Source organism: Balaenoptera borealis (assembly GCF_965194805.1).
Source record: "Balaenoptera borealis genome assembly, chromosome: 8".
NCBI lineage: Eukaryota > Metazoa > Chordata > Mammalia > Artiodactyla > Balaenopteridae > Balaenoptera > Balaenoptera borealis.
In genome coordinates this window covers 31,500,317-31,524,757 of record NC_138865.1, presented here as the reverse complement: position 1 = coordinate 31,524,757, position 24,441 = coordinate 31,500,317, and the positions used below count along the sequence as shown (strand labels likewise).

The following is a 24,441-nucleotide window of genomic DNA, read 5'->3' as shown; positions in this document are numbered from 1 at the left end:
CAAGCATAAAATAGAATAAAGTGAAGTGATAAGGATATAGAGATTTGAATAAATTATTTCCAACTTTGATTTTAAGGATATATATATAACAGAAAATATTATGCAGGCTTTTCAATTACATGTGGAATATTGACATTTTTACTTAACCATAAAACCAGTTTCAATAAATTTAAAAGAATTAGTAACATAAAAATAAAATTTCTTAAAACTGAAAAGCAATAATGTATCTCACTTATAAAAGCTCATATTGTGCTGAGTTAGATGAATGGAAAACAATAATTTAAAAAAAAATACCTAGAAACATGGTCACATTTTAAACCACCAAAAATAATGATGATATAAACTTATTTGCTATAATGGAATGAGAGCTAGTTTAACTTCAGCAGAGCTGTAATACAAGAAGCAAAAAGAAATATAGAAACAAGTATAAGTTCTGAAGGAAAATAACTTTTTTAAGAGAAACTATTATTTAAACCATCGTAAAACATGAGTGGAGAGGATGAAGAGGGAGACTAAAATCTTGCTAATGTTCTTTGAGACATAAGTAGAATTTAACCATGGACATTGTTTAAAAATTGAGATAAAGTACTGCGTTATAAATAGAAGGATGATCAGTAGAAAATAAATTAAATGTGATATTTTGTGTGCTTTTCAAAATCATGAAACTGATTTTCCTCCTCAGAAAAAGTCCTGTTTTCTGTTTCATGTTTTAATATGATTGCATGTTTTTTCATTCATTGTTCTTTCATCTGATAGTGAGAATATTCTTGGTTAAACAGTGAAAGTTTGTTTGTACTTTAGAATAGGTGTATGAGGCTGTTTAAGCATGTGGATTTTTTTACCCAATCTATTTTTTTTATAGACTACTGTTGGCTTGCGGAAGCAGACCTGTGAAAACTGTTAAGGATGATGAGTAGCACCACTGGGTGGATTTCGGTGACACAATATAATTCATGTTCTTAACATCTTACTATTATTATACATAGAAACTTTCACCAATTATTGTTGCTGATAAATAACTGAAACATTTTCCTGTAAGTGATTAAAATATTTGTCGATTTCTCAGATTTTTAAATAGAATGAAATTGGATCTTATCATGAATTTTCTATAAAAATCTGGAGTTCCTTTTAGGTTAACAGATTTGTATCTTTTATAAACTAATTTTAAGTTCTATAATCTTATATAATGCTTATATGTAGTCTTATGTATAATATACATATAGTCAGGTTTACGAAAGAGAAGGCCATTTCCATACCTGGTATAATTCAACAAATTCTGTGAATTTTTAATTTCCACTTGCTGTGGAATTAAAATGTTTCACCTTCTATTTGACATGAGTGCTGTACACCAGCACAGTTTGGAAGTTTTGTACAGAAAGAGAAAAAAACACCCTCTTCAGAAAAATTTTTAAAGAAATGTTTAGTTGTACCTTGTGAAAATAATACCAAATAGCTATTTTATCTTTTTTTTTTTTTTTTGAAATATGGACATTTTTTTTATCATCTTTTTTGGAGTATAATTGCTTTACAATGGTGTGTTAGCTTCTGCTTTATAACAAAGTGAATCAGCTATACGTATACATATATCCCCATATCCCCCATATCTCTTCCCTCTTGCGTCTCCCTCCCTCCCACCCTCCCTATCCTACTCCTCTAGGTGGTCACAAAGCACTGAGCTGATCTCCCTGTGCTATGCGGCTGCTTCCCACCAGCTATCGGTTTTACATTTGGTAGTGTATATATGTCCACGCCACTCTCACATTGTCCCAGCTTACCCTTCCCCCTCCCCGTATCCTCAAGTCCATTCTCTAGTAGGTCTGCGTCTTTTTTCCTGTCTTGACCCTAGGTTCTTCATGACCATTCTTTTTTTTTTTTTTTTTTTTTTTAGATTCCATATAAATGTGTTAGCATACGGTATTTGTTTTTCTTTTTCTTACTTACTTCACTCTGTATGACAGACTCTAGGTCCATCCACCTCACTACAAATACCACAATTTCGTTTCTTTTTTAGGCGGAATAATATTCCATTGTATATATGTGCCACATCTTCTTTATCCATTCATCTGTCGATGGACACTTAGGTTGCTTCCATGTCCTGGCTATTGTAAATAGAGCTGCAGTGAACATTGTGATACATGACTCTTTTTGAATTATGGTTTTCTCAGGGTATACGTCCAGTAGTGGGACTGCTGGGTCATATGGTAGATCTGTTTTTCGTTTTTTAAGGAACCTCCATACTGTTCTCCATAGTGGCTGTATCAATTTACATTGCAAGAGTGTTCCCTTTTCTCCACACCCTCTCCAGCATTTGTTGTTTGTAGATTTTTTTTATGATGGCCATTCTGACTGGTGTGAGATGATATCTCATTGTAGTTTTGATTTGCATTTCTCTAATGATTAATGATGTTGAGCATTCTTTCATGTGTTTGTTGGCCATCTGTATATCTTCTTTGGAGAAATGTCTGTTTAGGTCTTCTGCTGATTTTTGGATTGGGTTGTTTGTTTTTTTGATATTGAGCTGCATGAGCTGCTTGTAAAATGTGGAGATGAATCCTTTGTCAGTTGCTTCATTTGCAAATACTTTCTCCCATTCTGAGGGTTGTCTTTTCGTCTTGCTTATGGTTTCCTTTGCTGTGCAAAAGCTTTTATGTTTCATTAGGTCCCACTTGTTTATTTTTGTTTTACTTCCATTTCTCTAGGAGGTGGGTCAAAAAGGATCTTGCTGTGATTTATGCCATAGAGTGTTCTGCCTATGTTTTCCTCTAAGAGTTTGATAGTGTCTGGCCTTACATTTAGGTCTTTAATCCATTTTGAGTTTATTTTTGTGTATGGTGTTAGGGAGTGTTCTAATTTCATTCTTTTCTATTTAAACATCTGAGAAATCGACAAATATTTTAATCACTTACAGGAAAATGTTTCAGTTATTTATCAGTACCACTTATTGAAGAGGCTGTCTTTTCTCCATTGTATATTCTTGCCACCTTTATCAAAAATAAGGTGACCGTATGTGCTTGGGTTTATCTCTAGGCTTTCTATCCTGTTCCATTGATCTATATTTCTGTTTTTGTGCCAGTACCATACTGTCTTGATTACTGTAGCTTTGTAGTATAGTCTGAAGTCAGGGAGCCTGATTCCTCCACCTCCGTTTTTCTTTCTCGAGATTGCTTTGGCTATTTGGGGTCTTTTGTGTTTCCATACAAATTGTGAAATTTTTTGTTCTACATCTGTGAAAAATGCCAGTGGTAGTTTTGATAGGGATTGCATTGAATCTGTAGACTGCTTTGGGTAGTATAGTCATTTTCACAATGTTGATGCTTCCAATCCAAGAACATAGTATATCTCTCCATCTATTTGTATCATCTTTAATTTCTTTCAACAGTGTCTTATAGTTTTCTGCATATAGGTCTTTTGTCTCCCTAGGTAGGTTTATTGCTAGGTATTTTATTCTTTTTGTTGCAATGGTAAATGGGAATGTTTCCTTAATTTCTCTTTCAGATTTTTCCTCATTAGTGTATAGGAATGCAAGAGATTTCTGTGCATTAATTTTGTATTGTGCTACTTGACCAAATTCATTGAATAGCTCTAGTAGTTTTCTGGGAGCATCTTTAGGATTCTCTATGTATAGTATCATGTTACCTGCAAAGAGGGACAGCTTTACTTATTCTTTTCCAATTCGGATTCGTTTTATTTCTTTTTCTTCTCTGATTGCTGTGGCTGTAACTTCCAAAGCTATGTTGAATAATAGTGGTGAGAGTGGGCACCCTTGTCTTGTTCCTGATCTTAGAGGGAATGGTTTCAGTTTTTCATCATTGAGAAAGATGTTGGCTGTGGGTTTGTCATATATGACCTTTATTATGTTGAGGCAGGTTCCCTCTATGCCTACTTTCTGGAGGGTTTTTATCATAAATGGGTGTTGAATTTTGTTGAAAGCTTTTGCTGCATCTATTGAGATGATTATATGGTTTTTATCCTTCAATTTGTTAGTATGGTGTATCACATTGTTTGATTTGCGTATATTGAAGAATCCTTTCATTCCTGGGATTAATCCCACTTGATCGTGGTTTATGATCCTTTTAATGTGCTGTTGGATTCTGTTTGCTGGTATTTTGTTGAGGATTTTTGCATCTATGTTCATCAGTGATATTGGCCTGTAGTTTTCTTTCTTTGTGACATCTTTGTCTGGTTTTGGTATCAGGATGATGGTGGCCTCGTAGAATGAGTCTGGGAGTGTTCCTCCCTCTGCTATATTTTGGAAGAGTTTTAGAAGGATAGGTGTTAGCTCTTCTCTAAATGTTTGATGGAATTCCCCTGTGAAGCCATCTGGTCCTGGGCTTTTGTTTGTTGGAAGATTTTTAATCACAGTGTCAATTTCAATGCTTGTGTTTGGTTTGTTTATATTTTCTATTTCTTCCTGGTTCATCCTTGGAAGGTTGTGCTTTAATAAGAGTTTGTCCATTTCTTCCAGGTTGTCCATTTTATTGGCATAGAGTTGCTTGCAGTAATCTCTCATGATCCTTTGTATTTCTGCATTGTCAGTTGTTACTTCTCCTTTTTCATTTCTAATTCTGTTGGTTTGAGTCTTCTCCCTTTTTTTCTTGATGAGTCTGGCTAATGGTTTATCAATTTTGTTTATCTTCTCAAAGAGCCAGCTTTTAGTTTTATTGATCTTTGCTATTGTTTCCTTCCTTTCTTTTTCATTTATTTCTGATCTGATCTTTATGATTTCTTTCCTTCTGCTAACTTTGGGGTTTTTTTGTTTTTCTTTCTGTAATTGCTTTAGGTGTAAGGTTAGGTTTTTTATTTGAGGTGTTTCTTGTTTCTTGAGGTAGAATTGTATTGCTATAAACTTCCCTCTAGGACTGCTTTTGCTGCATCCCATAGGTTTTTGGTGATCGTGTTTTCATTGTCATTTGTTTCTAGGTATTTTTTGATTTCTTCCTTGATTTCTTCAGTGATCTCTTGGTTATTAAGTAGTGTATTGTTTAGCTTCCACGTGTTTGTATTTCTTACCGATTTTTTCCTGTAATTGATATCTAGTCTCATAGCGTTGTGGTCAGGAAAGATACTTGATATGATTTCAATTTTCTATAAATTTACCGAGGCTTGATTTGTGACCCAAGATATGATCTATCCTGGAGAATGTTCCATGAGCACTTGAGAAGAAAGTGTATTCTGTTGTTTTTGGATGGAATGTCCTATAAATATCAATTAAGTCCATCTTGTTTAGTGTATCATTTAAAGCTTGTGTTTCCTTATTTATTTTCATTTTGGATGGTCTGTCCGTTGGTGAAAGAGGGGTTTTAAAGTCCCCTACTATGATTGTGTTACTGTTGATTTCCCCTTTTATGGCTGTTAACATTTGCCTTATGTATTGAGGTGCTCCTATGTTGGGTGCATAAATATTTACAATTTTTATATCTTCGTCTTGGATTGATTCCTTGATCATTATGTAGTGTCCTTCTTTGTCTCTTGTAATAGTCTTTGTTTTCACCTCCAAATAGTTATTTTATCTTTATATATGTATCTAATGAGATACCTGAGAATGCACTGCTTTATTCAATAGTAATCTAATTTTTTATTTACTTGTTAAATATGTGCATGCACGCATGCGTGTGCATGTGCACACACACACACTTCCTAAAATGATTGGGTTTTCTACTCTTGTAACAGCAGTGGCCTGTATTTTTGAATAAATATGAACAATTAAACATAATGATTGTTTTATGGAAACTTTTTGGTCAGAGACCCAAGTTTTCAGTGAACTGTTGCTATTAATCATTAAATAATTTTTAGGTAAACATTACATTAAACAGCAATGCTATATTGTAATAGTGTACCTCAGTAAATTAAACCTGAAAATATTTACCAGGAATTAATTGTTTTAAAACTTTAGGTGTCATTTGGATCCAAATTCTAAAATATAAAATTTTCCTTTTTCCTCTATATATTTTGTGTATATTCTTGGAACTCTACAAAGAAGTTACTGTCTTGTTTTTTTTCCCCTCTGGCAAAATGAGAAAAGGGGTATTTTATGGAGGGATCATTAACAGGTACTTGTGCTTTGAATGGATTGATTGTACTTGCTGCCTTTAGCTATGAACATCTTTTTGACAACTGTCCCCTGTTGAATATCTTGGAGAAAAGAAGGAAGAGAGGAAAGGAGGAAGACAAGGAAGAAGGAGAGGGTGGGAGGAGGAGGGATGGATGGACAAAAGGAAAGTATTTCCAAATTGCAAGACAGCGTATGAATGGAGTTTTATCCTAGTTAGACAAGCTTTTTGAAACTCCCAGTTGATTATTTAAAGCACCAAATACACATTTGTTTGCAATGATGTGTATTCTCTTTTCTCATTCTACCACAAAGCAGTGAATCTTTAGCTTTGGAGTATGTTGGTTATTTTATTTTAAATTTTTTCCAATGAAAATGCCCAAATTACCAAACATAGTGTAAAAATTTCTTGTGTAACTTAAATCTTGTCCTAAAATTTTAACAATTGTTATAGCATTTATGGATCAAATATTATAGTATAGGTGTTATTTTTTTGTTAAATTTTGTAAGTTTTTAAAGTTACATGGACTTTTAGAAGAAGCACACCTGTAAATATAAAGGAACATCTAACCCTTTCATGTTCATCACAGGTTTTTAAAAAATTTGTGCAGCAGTTTTTAACTCTTCTACAATCATATAATACAGAAAGAAATACATAATTTTGTCTCCAATTTTTAGTGGAGAAAATTGAAGGATAAAAAAAATCTCTAAAGTTTCAAAATAAATTATTCACTCAAAAAATATTTATTAGGGGGCTTCCCTGGTGGCGCAGTGGTTGAGAATCTGCCTGCCAATGCAGGGGACACGGGTTCGAGCCCTGCTCTGGGAGGATCCCACATGCCGCGGAGCAACAAAGCCTGTGAGCCACAACTACTGAGCCTGCGCGTCTGGAGCCTGTGCTCCGCAACAAGAGAGGCTGCGATAGTGAGAGGCCTGTGCACCGCGATGAAGAGTGGCCCCCGCTTGCCGCAACTAGAGAAAGCCCTCGCACGGAAACGAAGACCCAACACAGCCAAAAATAAATTAAAAAAAAAAAAATTTATTAGGTCCTTGCTCCATGAAGCAACTTATATAGCAGCAACATTTGTAGAAGAAAATTATGTGATTTTGGCAATTACAGTAATTTGGTAATTCACGTGAACAATGTATGAACAGAAAAATATAAAATTGCACACTTTTTTATTGAGTAAATTTGACTTGTAACATTGCATATGTTTAAGGTATACAGTATGTTACTTTGATACATTTATATATTGTTAATGTGATTGCTGAAGTAATACCACATTATATAATTATAATACACATGATCACGTTATATAATTATAGTATAGTATTACTGTCTATTTATTATACTGTTCATTAGATCTTCATGGCTCATTTACCAGTTCGTACAAGTTTGTGCCCTTAAAGACCATCCCTCTTGTCCCTGTCCCTGGTAACCACCGTTTTATTCTGTTTTTCACAGGTTTAACTTTTAGATTTCACATGTAAGTGACATCATACAGTACTTGTCTTTCTCTATCTGACTTACTCTCTTAGCATAATGTTGTAGCAAATGGGAGGATCTCTTCCTTTCTCATGGCTGAATAACATTTCACGGTGTATGTATACCACATATTTTTTTACCCATTCATCCACTGATGGTCTTTTGGGTTGTTTCCGTATCTTGGCTATTGTGAGTAATGCTGTGATAAACATGGGAGTGCGTATATTTTGTCAAAATCCTATTTTCATTTTCTTTGGTTGTATACCCAGAAGTGGAATACCTGGAGTATATGATAGATCTACTTTTAATTTTTTGAGGAGCTTCCATCTTGCTTTCTATAGTTGTTAGACTAATTTACATTCCCACATCCTCACCAGCATCTGTTGGTCCTTGTCTTCTTGATGATAGCCATTCTCACAGGTGTGAGGTAATGTTTCACTGTGATTTTGATTTGCAGTCCACTTAGGATTAGTGATGTTGAGCATCTTTTCATGTGTCTCTTGGCCATTTTGATGTCCTTTTCGGAGAAATGACTATTTACTTCTTCTTCCCATCTTTTAACCAGATTGTTTGTTTTCTGTTATTGAGTTGACTGAGTTCCTTATATATTTTGGATATTAATCACTTATTCGATAAATGGTTTGCAAAATTTTTCTCCCATTCTGTAGGGTGTCTTTTCATTTTGTTAATTAATTAATTCTTTTGATGTGCAGAAGCTCTTGAGTTTGATGTAGTCCCATGCTTTGATTATTTTCTTTTATTGTTTGTTCTTTTGGCATCATGCCCACCAAATGATTGCCAAGACCAATATCAATAAACTTCTCCCCTAACATTTTCTTTTAGGATTCTTATGGCATCAGGTCTTATGTTTAAGTCTTTGACCCATTTTGAGTTAATTATTGTGAGTGGTGTGAGATAGGGGTCTACTTTCAGTGTTCTGCATATGTTTCTCCAATTTTTCCAGCACCATTTGTTGAAGAGGCTATCCTTTCTCCACCGGGTATTCTTGGCTTCCTTGTTGAATACTAGTTGACCGTATATGCCAGGGTTTAATTCTGGGCTCTCTATTCTGTTCCGTTGGTCAATTTGTCTTTTTTCCCCCCAAGTACAATACTGTTTTTCTACTATGGTTTTGTGGTATAGCTTGAAATCCAGAAGTGTGGTATCTCTGGCTTTGCTCTTTTCTCTCAAGATTGCTTTGGCTGTTTGAGGTCTTTTGTGGTTCCACACACATTTTAGGATTGTTTCTTCTATTTCTGTGAAGAATGCCTTTGGTATTTTGGTGAGGACTATGTTCAATTTGTTGATGGCTTTTAGAACTATTGATATTTTAACAATATTAACTCTTTGGATCCATGAACATTTGTTTGTGTCTTCAATTTCTTTGATTTTGTTTGTGTCTTTCCATTTGTTGGTGTCCTTGATTTCTTTCAGCAGTTTTGCAGTTCTAATTGTACAGATCTTCCACTTCCTTGGTTAAATTTATTCCTAAGTATTTTATTGTTTTTGATGCTATTGTGAAAGGGATGGTTTTCTTTATTTCTTTCTCAGATGCTTTATCATTAGTGTAGAGGAATGAAATTGAGTTCTGTACGTTGACTTTGTATCCTGCCAATTTACTGAAATTGTTGATTAATTTCAATAGTTTTTTGGCTGATTCTTTGGGATTTTCTATATATTCCATCATATCATCAGCAAATACTGACAGTTTTACTCTTTCATTTCTGATTTGGATCTATTTTCTTTCTTTGTCTTGCATAATTGCTCTAGCTAGGACTTCCAGTACTATATTGAAGAAGAATAGTGAGACTGGGCATCCTTGCCTTGTTCCTGGTCTCAGAGGAAACACTTTCCATTTCTCTCCATCAGGTATAATGTTACCCTTGTGTTTGTTATACATGGCCTTTATGTTGAAGTATGTTCCTTCTATACCCAGTCTGTTAAGGGTTTTTATTATGAAAGGCTGTTGTTTTATGTCAAATGCTTTTTCTTTCTGTATTGAAAAGATCATGTGATTTTTATTTTTTCTTTTATTGATGTGATGTGTTGGATTTATTGATTTGCATATGTTGACCCATCCTTTCATCCTAGGAGTAAATTCCGCTTGGTCATCGTATATACTTCTATTAATGTGTTCTTGAATTTGGTTTGCTAATATTTTGTTGAGAATTTTTGCACCTATGTTCATCAGGGATGTTGGTCTATAGTTTGCTTTTCTTGTGGTATCCTTATCTGGCTTTGGTATCAAGGTAATGCTGGCCTCATAGAACAAGTTTGGAAGTGTTTTCTCCCCCTCAATATTTTGAAAGAGTTTGAGGAGGATTGGTAGTACTTCTTTCAATGTTTGGTAGAATTATCCAGGGGAGTTTTCTGGTCCTGGAGTTTTCTGTGTTGGGAATTTTTAAATGACTGATACAGTGTCTTTACTCATTATTGGTCTGTTCCTACTTTCTATTTCTTCCTGATTCAGTCATGGTAGGTTGTGTGTTTCTAGAAATGTATCCATTTTTTTTAGGTTGTATAATCCATTGGCATATAATTGTTCATAGTAGTCTCTTATGATTCTATGTATTTCTGTAGTATCAGTTGTAATGTCTTCTCTTTTCATTTCTAATTTTATTTATTTGACTCTTCTTTTTTTTCCTGAGTCTAACTAAAGGTTTGTCAATGTTGTTTATCTTTTTGAAGAAACATTTTGTAGCTTCCTTGATCCTTTCTATTGTTTTTCTGGTTTCTATTTCATTTATTTGCATTCTGATACTTACTATTTCCTTAGTTCTGCTAACTTTGGGCTTAATTTTTTCTTCTTTTTCTAGTTCCTTGAGGTATAAAGTTAGGTTGTTTACTTGAGATTTTTCTAACATCTTAATGTATTTATTGCTATAAACTTTCCACCCAGATCTGCTTTTGCTGCATGCCATGATATTTGATATGTTGTGTTTTCATTTTCATTTGTTTTGAGATATTTTTTATTTCCTTTTTGATTTCTTCTTTGACACAATGGTTGTTTAGACGTGTGTTTACTTTCCACATGTTTGTAGATCTTCTCATCTTCCTCTTGTTGTGGACTTCTAGTTTCATACCAATTGTGGTCACAGAAGATAGCTGATATGATTTCAGTCTTCTTAAGTTTGCTAAGATTTGTTTTGTGACCTATATCATATGATCCAGCCTGAATGTTCTATGTGCACTTGAGAAGAATGTGTGTTCTGCTACTGTTGGATGGAATATTCTATATGTGTCTATTAAATCCATTTGTTCTAAGGTGTGGTTCAAGTCCAACGTTTCTTTGTTGATTTTCTGTCAAGACAATCTATCCATTGCTGATAGTGGGGTATTGAAATTCCTGCAATTACTGCATTGTTGTCTGTTTGTTCCTTAATATCTATTATTACATACTTGTATATTTCAGTGATCAGGTTTTGGGAACGTAGATATTTATTATTGTTATATCTTCTTGATGTAGTGACCCCTTTACTGACCTTCTTTGTCTCTTCTTACCTTTTTTGGCTTGAAGTGTGTTTTGTCTGATACAAGGATGGCTATACCCACCTTCTTTTCGTTTCTATTTGCTTGGAATATCATCTTCCATCCTTTCACTTTGAGCCTATGTGCCTTTAGAGCTGAAATGAGTCTTCTGTAGAGAGCATAGAGTTGGACCTTGTTTTTTCAGCCATCCACCCACTATGTGCCTTTTGATCAGTGAGTTCAATCTGCTTACATTTAGGGGTGATTATTGATATGTAAGAATTTACTATTGCCATTTTATCTTTTGCCTTCTGCTTATTTTGTCTCTCTGTTGTTCCTTTTTTCTTCTCTTTCTGTCTGCCCTTATAAGTTGGTGGTTTTCCATGGTGATTTGCTCACTCTCCCCTTTTTTATGTTTATGTTTCTGCTCTAGATTTTTGCTTGTGGTTACCATGAAGTTTACATAAAACATCCTACAGGTAAAATAGCCCCTTTCCTGCTGATGCCAGTTTATCTTCATTCACCTATAAAGGTTTCATCTGCTTACTCTTCCCCTTTTCTATTTTTAATGTTAGAAATGATCTCTATGCTGTGATTTCATTACCAAGTTGTAGTATCTATAGCTATTTTTAATGGTCTTTTCCTTTAACCATTATATTATAGTTAAGAATTTAATATAGTGTTCTAGAAAAGATTTACAGTATTCTAATTATGAGTATTTATCATCTTAATCAGAGTTTTGTGTACTTTTGTCTTTTTGTTTCAGCTTGAAGAGCTCCTTTCAACATTTCTCATAAGGCAGGTCTAGTGGTGGTAAACTCCCTCAGCTTTAGTTTGTCTGGGAAAGGCTTTAATTCTCCTTTATATCTGAAGGATAACTGCCACATATTCTTAGATGGAAATTTTTCTCTTTCAATATTTTGAATATGTCATTCCACTATCTATCTCCTGACCTTCAAAGTTTCTGCTGAGAAATCTACTGTAGCCTAATGGGGGTACCTCTGTAGGTTGCTGTCTTTTTTTTTTTTTTCCCCCCCCGGCTGCCTTTAAAATTGCTTCTTTATAATTGAATTTTGACAGGTTCATTAAAATGTGTTTTGGAGGTCTTTCTGTGATGAGATAACAAGATATTCTGTTAGCTTCGTGGATCTGTATATTCATCCCTTCCCCAGATTTGGGCATTTCTCAGCTATTATTTCTTTAAATAAACTCTGTCCCCTTCCCACTCTCTTCTCCTTCTGGGATGCCCATTATTCTTACGTTTCCCTTTCCAATAGAATCAGATATTTCTCATAGGCTTCACTTTTTAAAAATCTTAGCTCTCTCTTTTCTTCCACCTGAATTATTTCTATATTTCTATCCTTGAGCTTGCTAATTCCTCTTCTACCTGATTTGCTCTATTTCCAGTGCATTGTAATGCATTCTTTATCTCATTTATTGAGTTCTTCAGCTCCCGAAATCTGTCTGATTCTTTTTTAGAATTTTAATCTCTTTGGTAAAGTATTCCTTGTGCTTGTTATTTTCATTCCTAATATCATTGCATTGCCTTTATGAGTTTTCTATTCAATTTCTTCATAACAGCTATTTAAAACTCTTTATCAGTTAGATCACAATATTCCATACCTTTGGGTTTGGCTACTGGAAAATTGTCTTGCTTTTTTTTGCAATACCCTATTACCATGATTCCCTAAATAAAAAATGGAACACCATTTTTATTTAGGTAAGACTTTGTTTACTTTGATCCTAAGAATGCAACAGGGTGGCAGTTAGGAGCCTTCCTTTCCAGAAGGTGGCGCTATGGCACAAGTTTTTGGTTTCTCTTACCAGCGTTAACTAGCGGCTTCTAAGATTGGGAACCCACACAGTTAAAACAAAACAAAACAAAAACAACAACAACAAAAACAACGCGTGGTGGCAGAATGTGGGCGCAGGGGGGAGGTGTGTGTACTTAGCACTTGGGGCTTTGTGGGTGTCCATGGCCTGGTAGAGGTATCCTCAAGTTGGGATGGGGGCGGTGTCCCGGGGGTCCTTGGGTGGCTGGTCCCCTTGCCTCCAGGGGCAGACAGCAGGAGACATTTTACTTCAGTTCTCTTTGTCTGTCTACTTACCTTTCCTTTCCCTCTGCCCATTCACTGCAGTCTCTCCTCAGAGAGAGCAACTGGTCCCGCCAGCTGTAACACACGTGGCTGGGCAGACTTCCAGTCACTGCCTTCATCCTCCAGCTCCTCTGCCAGAAAGGTGGTGCTGGCTCGCTGCCAGAACAGCAGCCGCCTTCTGTGCTGTCACAGCCTCCTGCCACCAGCTCTGCAGCCACTTACCTCAATCCCTGCTACCTACTCCATGGTCCAATCCACCCACTTTGGATGCACAGGTGGATGGACCTCTTGGATGTCGTTGTATGCTGTGGATAGGTGCTTTTTTTTTTTTTTTTTTTCTGGTTATGGACGTCCTAATAGTTGTAAATCAAAGGAGAGAGAGAAAAAAGGAACGATTCACACTATCATGATACTGACGTCACCCCAAAACTGCATATTTCATTGCTCTGTGACTATTTCAACAATTTGAGTAAGTTGTGTGGAATATTAGACTTTGCCCCTTAAATGGATATTTCAGATTTATATACAAGCAAGGAAGTTTTCCAGTTAATGAGCTATGGATAGTGAAAGTCTTTTTAAACTAAATATTTAAAGTAATATCAATACTAATATGAGTCAACAGCTGAGTTTCCCAAGTGCATCTTTCTGGGCACTAGCGTGATAGGGCTTCAGATTTTTGAAAGTATGTCTTTTACACTGCCCAACTCTCCAATTCTGGTGTAATAACCACAGAACCTAATACAGATACCAGGGCTACTCATATGAAAACTGCAATTTAGTGCACACTCCTGGTGGCTACGTTGAGGGTCTCTCCTGGCACAGTTGAGGTTTTCATCCACTGCAGAGATCTCTCAGCTCCTGTCCCAAGCGTTGTACATTTCCTTCTCTGAAGAACAGAATGTGTCTGCCTTAAGTACACAAATAAATCCTCTCACTAAATCAGAATTTCAGGGGCACGGATGGGGAATTGCCCCTTGGGTATCAGTGTCTGAAAAACTGCTGTGTCTATTTCTCCCCTGAATTTCATTGCACAAAATTATACAATCTTGATAAATCTAGACGTGTTACTTCTAACACAGACATGTTCTCATCTTTCCATTTGTGAATTATTTTTGAAAAATATCTGAGTGTGTTGGATTGCTGAATTTTACTGACATGCCCTGTTTAAGCAGGAATGAGAATGCCTTCTGAAATGAATACTTCATTGGCAGTCCCTTCCTATTAGTGAGAACCCCTCTTCTCTATCTATATTTTCCTGGGTCCCACTATCACATACCTACCCCACACCCAGCCTGGAAATTAAGACCGCATGATTTTTCTGTTAGGATGAACTTGGCTGTTTCAATGTTTTAAGCTCAATATATGTCAGGGTTGAAATATAACTTAGATATGGAGATTTAAGAAAGTTGCTCTCGGACTTGTGATCAATTTAATTCAGCAAACATTTATCAAATGCTTACCATGTGCCAGGCACTGTGATGGAAGCTGAAGAAATAAAGATAAATAGTGGTTCTTTAAAAAAAAAAAAAAGTGCTGTTCCTGTATGAGAAGCAGTATGATTCATTAAACTGGCACAAGTTATAATTTTAGAAACACTCACACCACTTGGAATCTGTTCCTCTTGTCGAATATAATTTTTCAGCAGTCATGAGTGAATAATAATTGGGATAATTAAAATTGACGTTTAAAACAGATCTAAATCCTTGTCTGCTTAGGGTGCTGAAGCAGGACAATCCATGAAAAACTACAGCCATTCTCCCTCCAGATATTTGATTCCTCTGAAGGCTGGTAGAGTCACACACCCTTGCACAATTTTAAAACCATGAAGGGATAGAACTCAGTTTTATAAATGGGCTCCAGGATGTATAACTGGGGAAAAAAAACCCTGAAAGTTTCTCTTCTTTCTCAGTAAGTTATTTAAATCATAGCACTTATTTTTAAGTGAATACTCAGGGTAGTTGATAAAGAGAAAGCCCCCCTGCCCTTTTTGAAAAATAAACTTTATTTTTTGAGCAGTTTTAGGTTTATGTAAAATTGAGCAGAAAGTACAGAGATTTCCCATATACCCCCTTCCCTCACACATGCTTAGCCTCTGCCATTACCAGCATCCTTCTGCAGAGTGGTGTTGATACTTTTTTTAGTTTACAATTGATGAACCTGTGCTGACACATGATAGTCAGCCCAAGTTCATAGTTGATGTTTCCCTCTCGGTGTTGTACATTCTGTGGGTTTGGACAAATGTATAATGACATGTATCCAGCATTATATTATTGTACAGAATAGTTTCACTGCTCTTAAAATCCCTTGTGTTCCTCTTATTCATTCCTCTCTCCCATCTAAACACTGGCAACCACTGATCATTTTACTGGCTTCACACTTCTGTTTTTTCCAGAATATCATATAGCTAGAATCGTATGGTATGTAGCCTTTAAAGACTGGCTTCTTTCACTTAGTAATATGCATTTGGGTTTCTTCTGTGTCTTTTCATGGCTTGATGGATCATTTCTTTTTATTACTAATGTTCCACTATATGGATGTACCACAGTTTGTTTATCCATTCCCTACTAAAGGTGTCTTGGTTGCTTCCAAATGTTGGCGTTTAATGACTAAAGCTGCTATAAACATTTTTGTGCCTGTTTTTGTGTAGACATAAGTTTTCAACCCCTTTGGGTAAATACCAAGGAACAGATTTTGGATTGCATGTAGGAATATGTTTAGTTTTGTAAGAACCGGCCAAACAGTCTTCCAAAAAGGCTGCACCATTTTGCATTCCCACCACCAATGAGAGTTCCTGTTGCTCTACATCCTTGCCAGCATTTGGTGTCATTAGTGTTCCAGATTTTGACCATTTTCATAGGAGTGTAGTGGTATCTCATTGTTGTTTTAATGTGCATTTCTCTGAAGACATATGATGTGGAGCATCTTTTCATATGCTTCTTTCTCATCTGTGTATCTTCTTCGGTGAAGTGTCTGTTAAAGTCAGCTTAGGACCATTTTTTAATTGGAGTTGTTTGTTTTCTTATTGGTAAGTTTGAGTTCTTTGCATATTTTGGATCAAAGTCATTTGTTCGATGTGTATTTTGCAAATATTTTCTCCCATCCTATGGCTTGTGTTTTCATTCTCTTGACTGTCTTTTGCAGGGCAGAACTTTTTAATTTTAATAAAGTCCATCTTATCAGTTCTTTTCTTCATGGATCGTGGCTTTGTATCTACAAAGTCTTTGCAGAACACAAGTTCATCTAGATTTTCTCCTATGTTATCTTCAAGGAGTTTTATAGTTTTGTGCTTTACAGTTAGATCTGTGAACCATTTTGAATTAATTTTTGTGAGGGGTAAAATGTCTGTGTCTAGATTCATGTTTTTGCTTATGGAAGTCCATTTGTTCCATTACCACTTATTGAAAAGACCATCTTTGCTCTATTGTATTGCCTTCGCTACTTTGTCAAAGGTCAATTGATTATATTTGTGTAGGTCTACTTCAGGGCTCTCTGTTCTGTTTCACTGATCTATTTGCCAGTTCTTTTGCCAATACACTGTCTTAATTACTGTACCTTTATGGTAAGTCTTGAAATCAGGTAGTGTCATTCCTACCACTCTGTTCTTCTTCAATATTGTTTTGGCCATTCTGGGTCTTTTGCTTCACCACATAAACTTTAGAATCAGTTTGTTGATATCCACAAAATAACTTGCGTGAATTTTGATTGAGATTGCCTTGAATCTATAGATCAAATTGGGAAAAACTGAAATCTTGACAATATTGAGTATTGTCCATGAACATGGAGTATCTCTCCATTTATTTAGTTCTTCCTCGATTAATTGCTCAGAGTTTTGTAGTTTTCCTCATATAGATCTCATGCATATTTTGTTAGATTTATACCTAAGTATTTTATATTTCTTAGGTGCTAATGTAAATAGCATAGTGTTTCAGATTCCTAATTCCACTTGATCATTGCTAGTATATAGAAAAACAATTGACTTTTGTATTTTAACCTTGTATCCTGTGACCTTGCTATAACCACTTATTAGTTCCAGGAGTTTTTGCATAGATGATCTTGTCATCCATAACAAAGACATTTCTTTCCTAATCTGTATCCCTTCTATTTCCTTTTCTTGTCTAATTGCATTAACTAAGACTTCTAGTAGGATGTGGAAAAGGAGTGGTGAGAGGGAAAATCTTTGCCTAGTCTTGATCTTAGTGGGGAAAGTTTCCAGTTTCTCACCATTAAGTGTGGTGTTAGCTGTAAGTTTTCGGTAGATATTCTTTATCAATTTGTGAAAGTTCAACTCTATTCCTAGTTTACCAAGAGTTTTTACCATGGATGGGTGTTGGATTTTGTCAGATGCTTTTCTTCATCTATCGATAGCACCATGTGATTTTTCTTTGTTAGCTTGTGGATGTGATGGATTACATAAACTGATTTTTGAATGTTGAACCAGCCCTGAATACCTGGGACAAATTCCACTTGTTTCGGTATGTAATTCTTCTTCTATTTTTTAAAAATCTGTTAAAATTTTTATTTTATTTTACTTTATTATTTTGTTTTTGGCCACACCGTGTGGCTTGTGGGATCCTAGTTCCCTCACCAGGGATTGAACCCGGGCCCCCTGCAGTGGAAGCATGGAGTCCTAACCACTGGACTGCCAGGGAATTCCCTGTAATTCTTCTTATACATTGTTGGATTTGATGGCTAATATTTTGTTGAGGATTTTGCATCTGTGTTCGTGAGAAATATTGGTCTGTAGGTTTCATTTCTTGTAATATCTGTGATTGGTTTTGGTATTATGGTACTATTAGCCTCATAGAATAAGTTAAAAAGTATTCCTCTGTTTCTATCTTCTAAAAGGGATTATGGAGACATGGCATGATTTCTTCCTTAAATGTTTGGCAGAATTCACCAGGGAAGCCCTCTGGACTTTGTGCTTTCTGTTTTGGAAGGTTATTATTATATTATTAAAATAATTATTTGAATTATTGTTTTAAATTTTTTAATAGATATTTGTCTTTCTCCGTCTGACTTATTTCACTTAGTATGATAATCTCCAGGTCCATCCATGTTGCTGCAAATGGCATTATTTCATTCTTTTTAATGGCTGAGTAATATCCCATTGTATATAGGTAGCACATCTTCTTTATCCATTCATCTGTCCTCAACAAAATACTAGCAATGCAAATCCAACAATACATTAAAAGGATCATACACTATGATCAAGTGGGATTTATCCTAGGGATGCCAGGATTTTTCAGTATCTGCAAATCAATGGCTGTGATACACCACCACAAGTTAAAGAATAAAAACCATATGATCATCTCAATAGATGCAGAAAAAGCTTTTGACAAAAATTCAACACCTATTTATGATTAAAGACTCTCCAGAAAGGGTCCTAGAGGGAACATATTTCAAAATAATATAGACCATATACAACTAACCTACAGCTAACATCATACTCAACAGTGAAAATCTAAAAGCATGTCCTCTAAGATCAGGAGCAAGACAAGGATGTCCACTCTCACCACTTTTATTCAACATAGTTTTGGAAGTCCTAGCTGTGGCAAACAGAGAAGAAAAAGAAAAGGAATCTAAATTGGAAAAGAAAGAAGTAAAACTGTCACTGTTTGCAGATGATATGATATTAGACATAGAAAATCCTACAGGTGCTACCAGATAACTACTAGAGCTCATCAATGAATTCAGTAAAGTGACATTTTCTTTGCTGAGGAATTTTTAGTCTACTTTAGAACATAATGCATATTGAAAAGATGCCATTTATATACAGTTGTGTATAAACTGGATTTGAAAGTTCTGAAGAAACTAAGAGCATGCATCACCAAGGAGCTGTAGTAATCCAAAGAGGTTTGTCTGGGTCTGTTTTTTATTTACGGAGAGGGTAGATTTAAGTAGTTTTAGGAGGAGGTCAAGGGTCTGGAAAACGCTCAGATAGTGTCACTTAGATTGAGGGGATTAAGGCAATTATGTTTTCCCCAGCTATGGGAAGTTCCAAATTTCTAAGATTTTACCTGGAGAAAAGAATATATATATAATTTTTAAAAACAGAAGCTGAAATATTGTTTAATAATTTCAGTATAAAGCTGTTCTGTTGGCAGGACAAACAATAGGCCATTGATTAAAATGATGTTACAATAGGTACAACTACTGAGACAATGTTTGCTCATTTAATACATAAGAACGTATTATAGAAGCATGCACACAGGGATGTGCCGAGCACTCTGATCTGCATCATACATAAATCATGAACAATTACGGTGTGTCTGTATTTTCTATAAGACACGTTACAATGGATCCTCAGTTTCCCTTTAGAGTTCCTAAGCTTTTCTGAGAACATTTGAGCTTCTGAGTACATTTGCACTTTTGAAGGAATAAGTGCATTTCAAAACTGAGATTATTTCATAGAATAATTTCTTATTAATATGAGTGTTATTATGAAGAGAAATAAACTTACTTTAGCCTATTTAACTGTAATATTATCTGTCTATTTTCATTTGTTAATTCTTACAAGATTATTACTTGTACTCACCTCATTTTCCCCCTAAGTGGTAAATAGTTGTACTTTTCAGTTGTTTTGCCATCTCGTTTGTTAAAAACAATTATTTATGAATAATTGTTGTAGCTTTGAAGCATTTCAGGATTCATCTTTTTTTTTTTTGGATAGAAATAGTATGTATCAGACTATTGATAAGAATAATATTCAGTGGAAATCAAATATTTTTTAATGATTCCAGAAAAAGAAAATGAAGTTGTGTCTTAACAATTTTGGCTCCAGGAATCGTAGTATAAAATATAGACATTTCAGATGGAAAACAATGGTTAAGGAGATTTTTGGATGGCATCTGAGACTTCACCTAACTTGAATGTAATTTAGTTAAAACCACAGTGAATGTACTGAAAACACTGTCCAAACACAGAGCTGCTCTTTTCCAAGTACCTTATTGGACGTGGTCACGTTTTTTGATCACGTGCATTCTCAAATTTGACTGTGTGGAAGTGAATTGGAACAACCAATTAGGGTTGTAAAGAAAATGATCACTTTTAAAATTGTTTCTCAAAGGCAAAGATGACTTCATAAGAGCGAGTACATCTTACTCTTTTTTTTTTTTTTTAAAGACTAAGATTCATATGCCTTCTTTTGAGGAAAGAATAAAAAATGAGAATATGGCTTGGAACGTTGAATGCTGCCTTCTATATCTCTCTATAGGGAAAACGTCCTTATAGAATATTTTGAAGAAGCTTATGTGATGACTTGTCTTACCATACTGAAAATAATAAAAGCAAACACTATTAATCCTCATAGAAACCCTATGAATTGTGTGATTCCCCTTTGTCCAGTTGTGTGATTCAGTTGTGTGACATCCTCATTGTACAGATGAGGTAACTGAGGCTTAGGGAGGGCCAGTGACTTCCCAAGAGTAGGCAGCTTGGTAAATGTCATGCCCACACCCTGTCTGGCTCCAGAATCTACACTTGGTCCTCACTGTTTCCAACCCAGAAAGGAGAGACCCCAATACGGTGAGATGAGAAAGATGTGAGCAGAGGGGACTGAGTGGGGAGCGTCTGGGGAGACTCAGAAAGGAAGGCGTGCTGGGGGGGGGTGGGGGAGGCTGGGAAAGGAGCAGGCTTCCCAAGCTAAACAGTTGATGGAGATAATCTTCACTTACCCTCCACCAGCTCTGTGACTTTGAGCAGGTTACTTAGATCCCTGGGACCCCTTTACCTAAAGGGGGAATGATGCAGGCCTGGTCTGCTCAACAGGCAGAGAAATTGTCCCCTGAGAAATTGTCACGTTAACATTCGAGTTAGCACAGCTGACTGTGGATTGTGGATAATCCCAATCTTCTGGAATTTTCTGAATGGCTAATAATGCCCCAGTAATGTCTCAACAGCTTTGTACTTGCAGTGCACACACTCACAACGGGTGTTTCTTTGCTCTTCCTTGTGCCAAGGACCCTTCGGGCACTTTGCTGAAGCCTGACCCCTTCTCACAGCAATGCTTGTAAATGCATAAAATGTATACATAGGGTTACAAAGTAAATAGTTATATTGAAATGCTGATATCAATGTACTAGAAATTGTAACATAGTGGTTTCTTAGTTATTAGCGCATTAAAAAACAAGATCTAGTGGTGACTTTAATAAATACTGTTATTTTGAAGTAAAGGGGACCATAAACAATATTTCTAGATGTCTTGGACAACGATTGCTATTAAAATATCTGTAACTTATGTTGGTAACATATGCACGGGCACTGGTGAATATAGTCTAGTTTGTCTACATTTGTGACTGAAGAATATGCTAAATTTTAGCTAGAGGTTAGTGAAAATAAAGATGTAATTTTTTTCTATTCATCTCAACAGACCCCCTATATCATATTTGTACCACACGTTAAGAACCCCTGAGCTGTGTGGTTCACTGCTTCAAGTTCTGTGAAAAACCCTCCTGAGCTTTGATTGAACTTCTAATGAATCTTTAGATCAAGCTAGGGAAAACCAGTACCTTAAAAGTAGTCTTCCTATTTGCAATCATTGTAGTCTGAATTTATGTAGTTTTTCTTTAATGTCTTTCAATACAATTTTTATAATAATCTCCATAAATGTCCTGCAAATTCTGTAAGATTCATTCTTAGATACTTTATATGTTTTGTTAGTATTTGCTATCCTATTTAATTTAATTTCTAACTATGGATAAGTTTAGAAATACTATCAGCTTTTGTATAATGAATTGTTAAGCTAGCCAATGACTTTCAGAATTTCTACCTCCATAATCATATCATCTGGAAACGATAACGGTTGCTCTTTTTTATCCAATTTTGTGCTTTTAATTTTTAAATTTTCTCTTACGTACTGATAGGACTTTCAGTGCAATGTTCAATAGAAACGGTGGTGTCTGTGAAAGTGTTCTTTCTGATTTTCAAGGAAATACTTTTAATATTTTCCCATTTAGGAGTGACGTGCTGGAACCAATTTTTAGCAGCTAGCAAGAGCCAATCATTAACTTTTCATGAATTTTGCATGAAAATACAATCATTATTAAAAATTAAATTATATAAACATAATTAATTAAATCATATTAAAACAAAAGTAATACATTCTGAAAACTCACCACTTCCTACTTTATTTTATGTCATCTTGCTGTTATCAGTGCTCTTGAGGTTATTTACATACCTTGTGTCTGCGTGGTGAAAATACTATATAATGATTCTTTTTCCAACTTCCTGGTCAGTGACATCACGCTGCTAGCTTTGAATTGGCCATGGTACGAGTATTTACACCATGGAAAGTGGCAAATGCTACCAATCAGGGTTTTTAATTTTCCTTAAGAGCCTGTTGTTCAACGTTTACTAACACACCTCTGATCAAGACTGATGTTTGCCACAGGCTCTAGCATTTTCCTAGCCTGTTAACTAAAAAGAAAGGAAATTAAGGAAGAAGAAAAGGGAGGGTGGCAGGGAAATAGGAAGGAAAGGAAAGTAAAAGGGAAGGAAGAAGAGAGGAAGAGAGGACAGGAAAGCTTTAATCAGTGTATTAACCCGCACGTGGTGTTTCCCCCCAGATAGCGGTGACGCTCCTCTGGCGTCTGCCCTGCCCCGGGCTTCCTTCAGCAGCTCCTCAGAGCGGTCCAGCAGCCACGGCCCTGGCTTCGCAAGCCTTAATCGCAGAGACGGTGAGTCTGCAGCTGTCTTCTTGTCAATCCACCCTGATTCTTTCCCAGAGAGAATTATTTTCATTTTTAGTTCATATTCCTTCTTATAGGTCAAAACTTAATGATATTGAGTTTAATGAAACTGAAGAAAGCAGCAGGTTCATCATATCTGCTAGTATTCCTCTGCTAGCTTTCTTCTTGCTTATGATCCATTTTTTGGTTTGTTTTGATATCTTCCTTCCGTATTGATTGCCAGCAAATGATCATCAATAAGATTTATGAGAGGGGAATTATTGGAGTCTAGATTTTTTCCAGGGTTATCATCCCTTTTTAGTTTTAGGACCGGCGACAGAAGGGTGACTAGTCAAGTGCGCTGGTCATGAATAAGTACAACAACACAAGAAGGAGCCAGTGCTGCAGCCACTGGGGAAGCCTGATGTTTGCAAGATGTGAAGCTGCCAAAGGATGTCATGGGAAAATGACTCCATTCCCAGGACTTGGCCTGGGAGGAGACCAGGTGAAGGCTGCTACTGAAAATAAAGATTCCCTTCCTATTAGTGGGAAGGGAGTTAATGACTTACTTTTTGGAAAGATCCGTTTTTGCTACTTGAATGTTGTCGAGTGAATTACCTCTTCTATTGCACAAATACTAATTCAGTGGATTAAATAAGTGAATACATACACTTCAAATTCAAATGCTTTGCTACTTTTTTTGATTAACTTTTATTGGAGTATGGTTGCTTGACAATGTTGTGTTAGCCTCCACTGCACAACAAAATGAATCAGCCGTACCCATACAGATATCCCCTCCCTTTTGGACTTCCCTCCCATTTAGGTCACCACAGTGCATTAGGTAGAGCTCCCTGTGCTATACAGTATGTTCCCATCAGTTGTCTATTTTATACATAGTATCAATAATGTATATATGTCAATCCCAGTCTCCTAATTCCTCCCACCCCACCCCTTTCCCCCTTGGTATCCATACACTTGTTCTCTACGTCTGTGTCTCTATTTCTGCTTTTGTTTTGCTACTGTTTTAAGGGATAGATTTTTTAAATGAAAGATGAATTCAGAAAGTAAAAGTTAAAATTAACTGTGTCCCATGTAAACGCACTGCTGTAAATTCTGGAGATACTACTAAGGAATTGAGTGTTTTCCTCCCTTTCTTTGACATTTCTAAGATCAGAGTTAAAGTCTAGCTTGAACTTTACTGTGTCCTTAAGGATCAAATTTGGGAACCTAGTAAGGGATCAAATAGATTGGCAGGGAAGGGTAAGAACACAGGTGAAGAAATTCAATGAGCTCAGGATGGGAAGGCATGTCCATTAATTGTCCACCTTCATGGTCTTTTCCCAGGAAAAAGCATTTTGTGGCCAGATATTTACTCCTCAAAGCATCATTCATAATCATTTTTAGCACCCCAGTAAAAATATATTCTCATTGAAACCAGATTTCAATGAGATCAGTTATCAAATTACCCATTTTCGGTCTGGTGGTTATTCTAATATCAGCTTAACATCTAAACTTTCCAGTGGTTTCCCTAAAATTGTAAAAACTAAATAAGCCATATTTAATTAGTTTAAAGTGGCCCGAGGGGCTTGTGTGTTGTGTTTCTAATTTGCATGTGTAGAGTATCTTTATGATTCAGGCCTCCAGTGCTATCAATATAGTGGCACTGGGAAGTTTATA

General features: G+C 35.8%; 1 protein-coding gene across 15 annotated transcripts in view; it reads left to right on the top strand.

Annotated features, from left to right (window-relative positions):
* LOC309634363 (contactin-associated protein-like 3) overlaps positions 1 to 24,441 on the top strand; it is a 142,067-nt gene that overhangs the window by 63,983 nt on the left and 53,643 nt on the right. For 12 of the 15 annotated variants that reach the window (XR_014248027.1, XR_014248028.1, XR_014248029.1 and 9 more), the window contains one exon: positions 22,663 to 22,773. The exons of 2 other annotated variants lie outside the window; for them this stretch is intronic. Coding sequence is in view for 6 of the 13 variants with exons in the window: in XM_082404311.1 (XP_082260437.1) it covers positions 22,663 to 22,773 (111 nt within the window). In the remaining 7 variants the exon portion in view is untranslated. Of the gene's footprint in view, positions 1 to 22,662; positions 22,774 to 23,086; positions 23,270 to 24,441 lie in introns of all 15 variants that reach the window. One more of the 15 variants, XR_014248033.1, reaches the window with a different exon arrangement.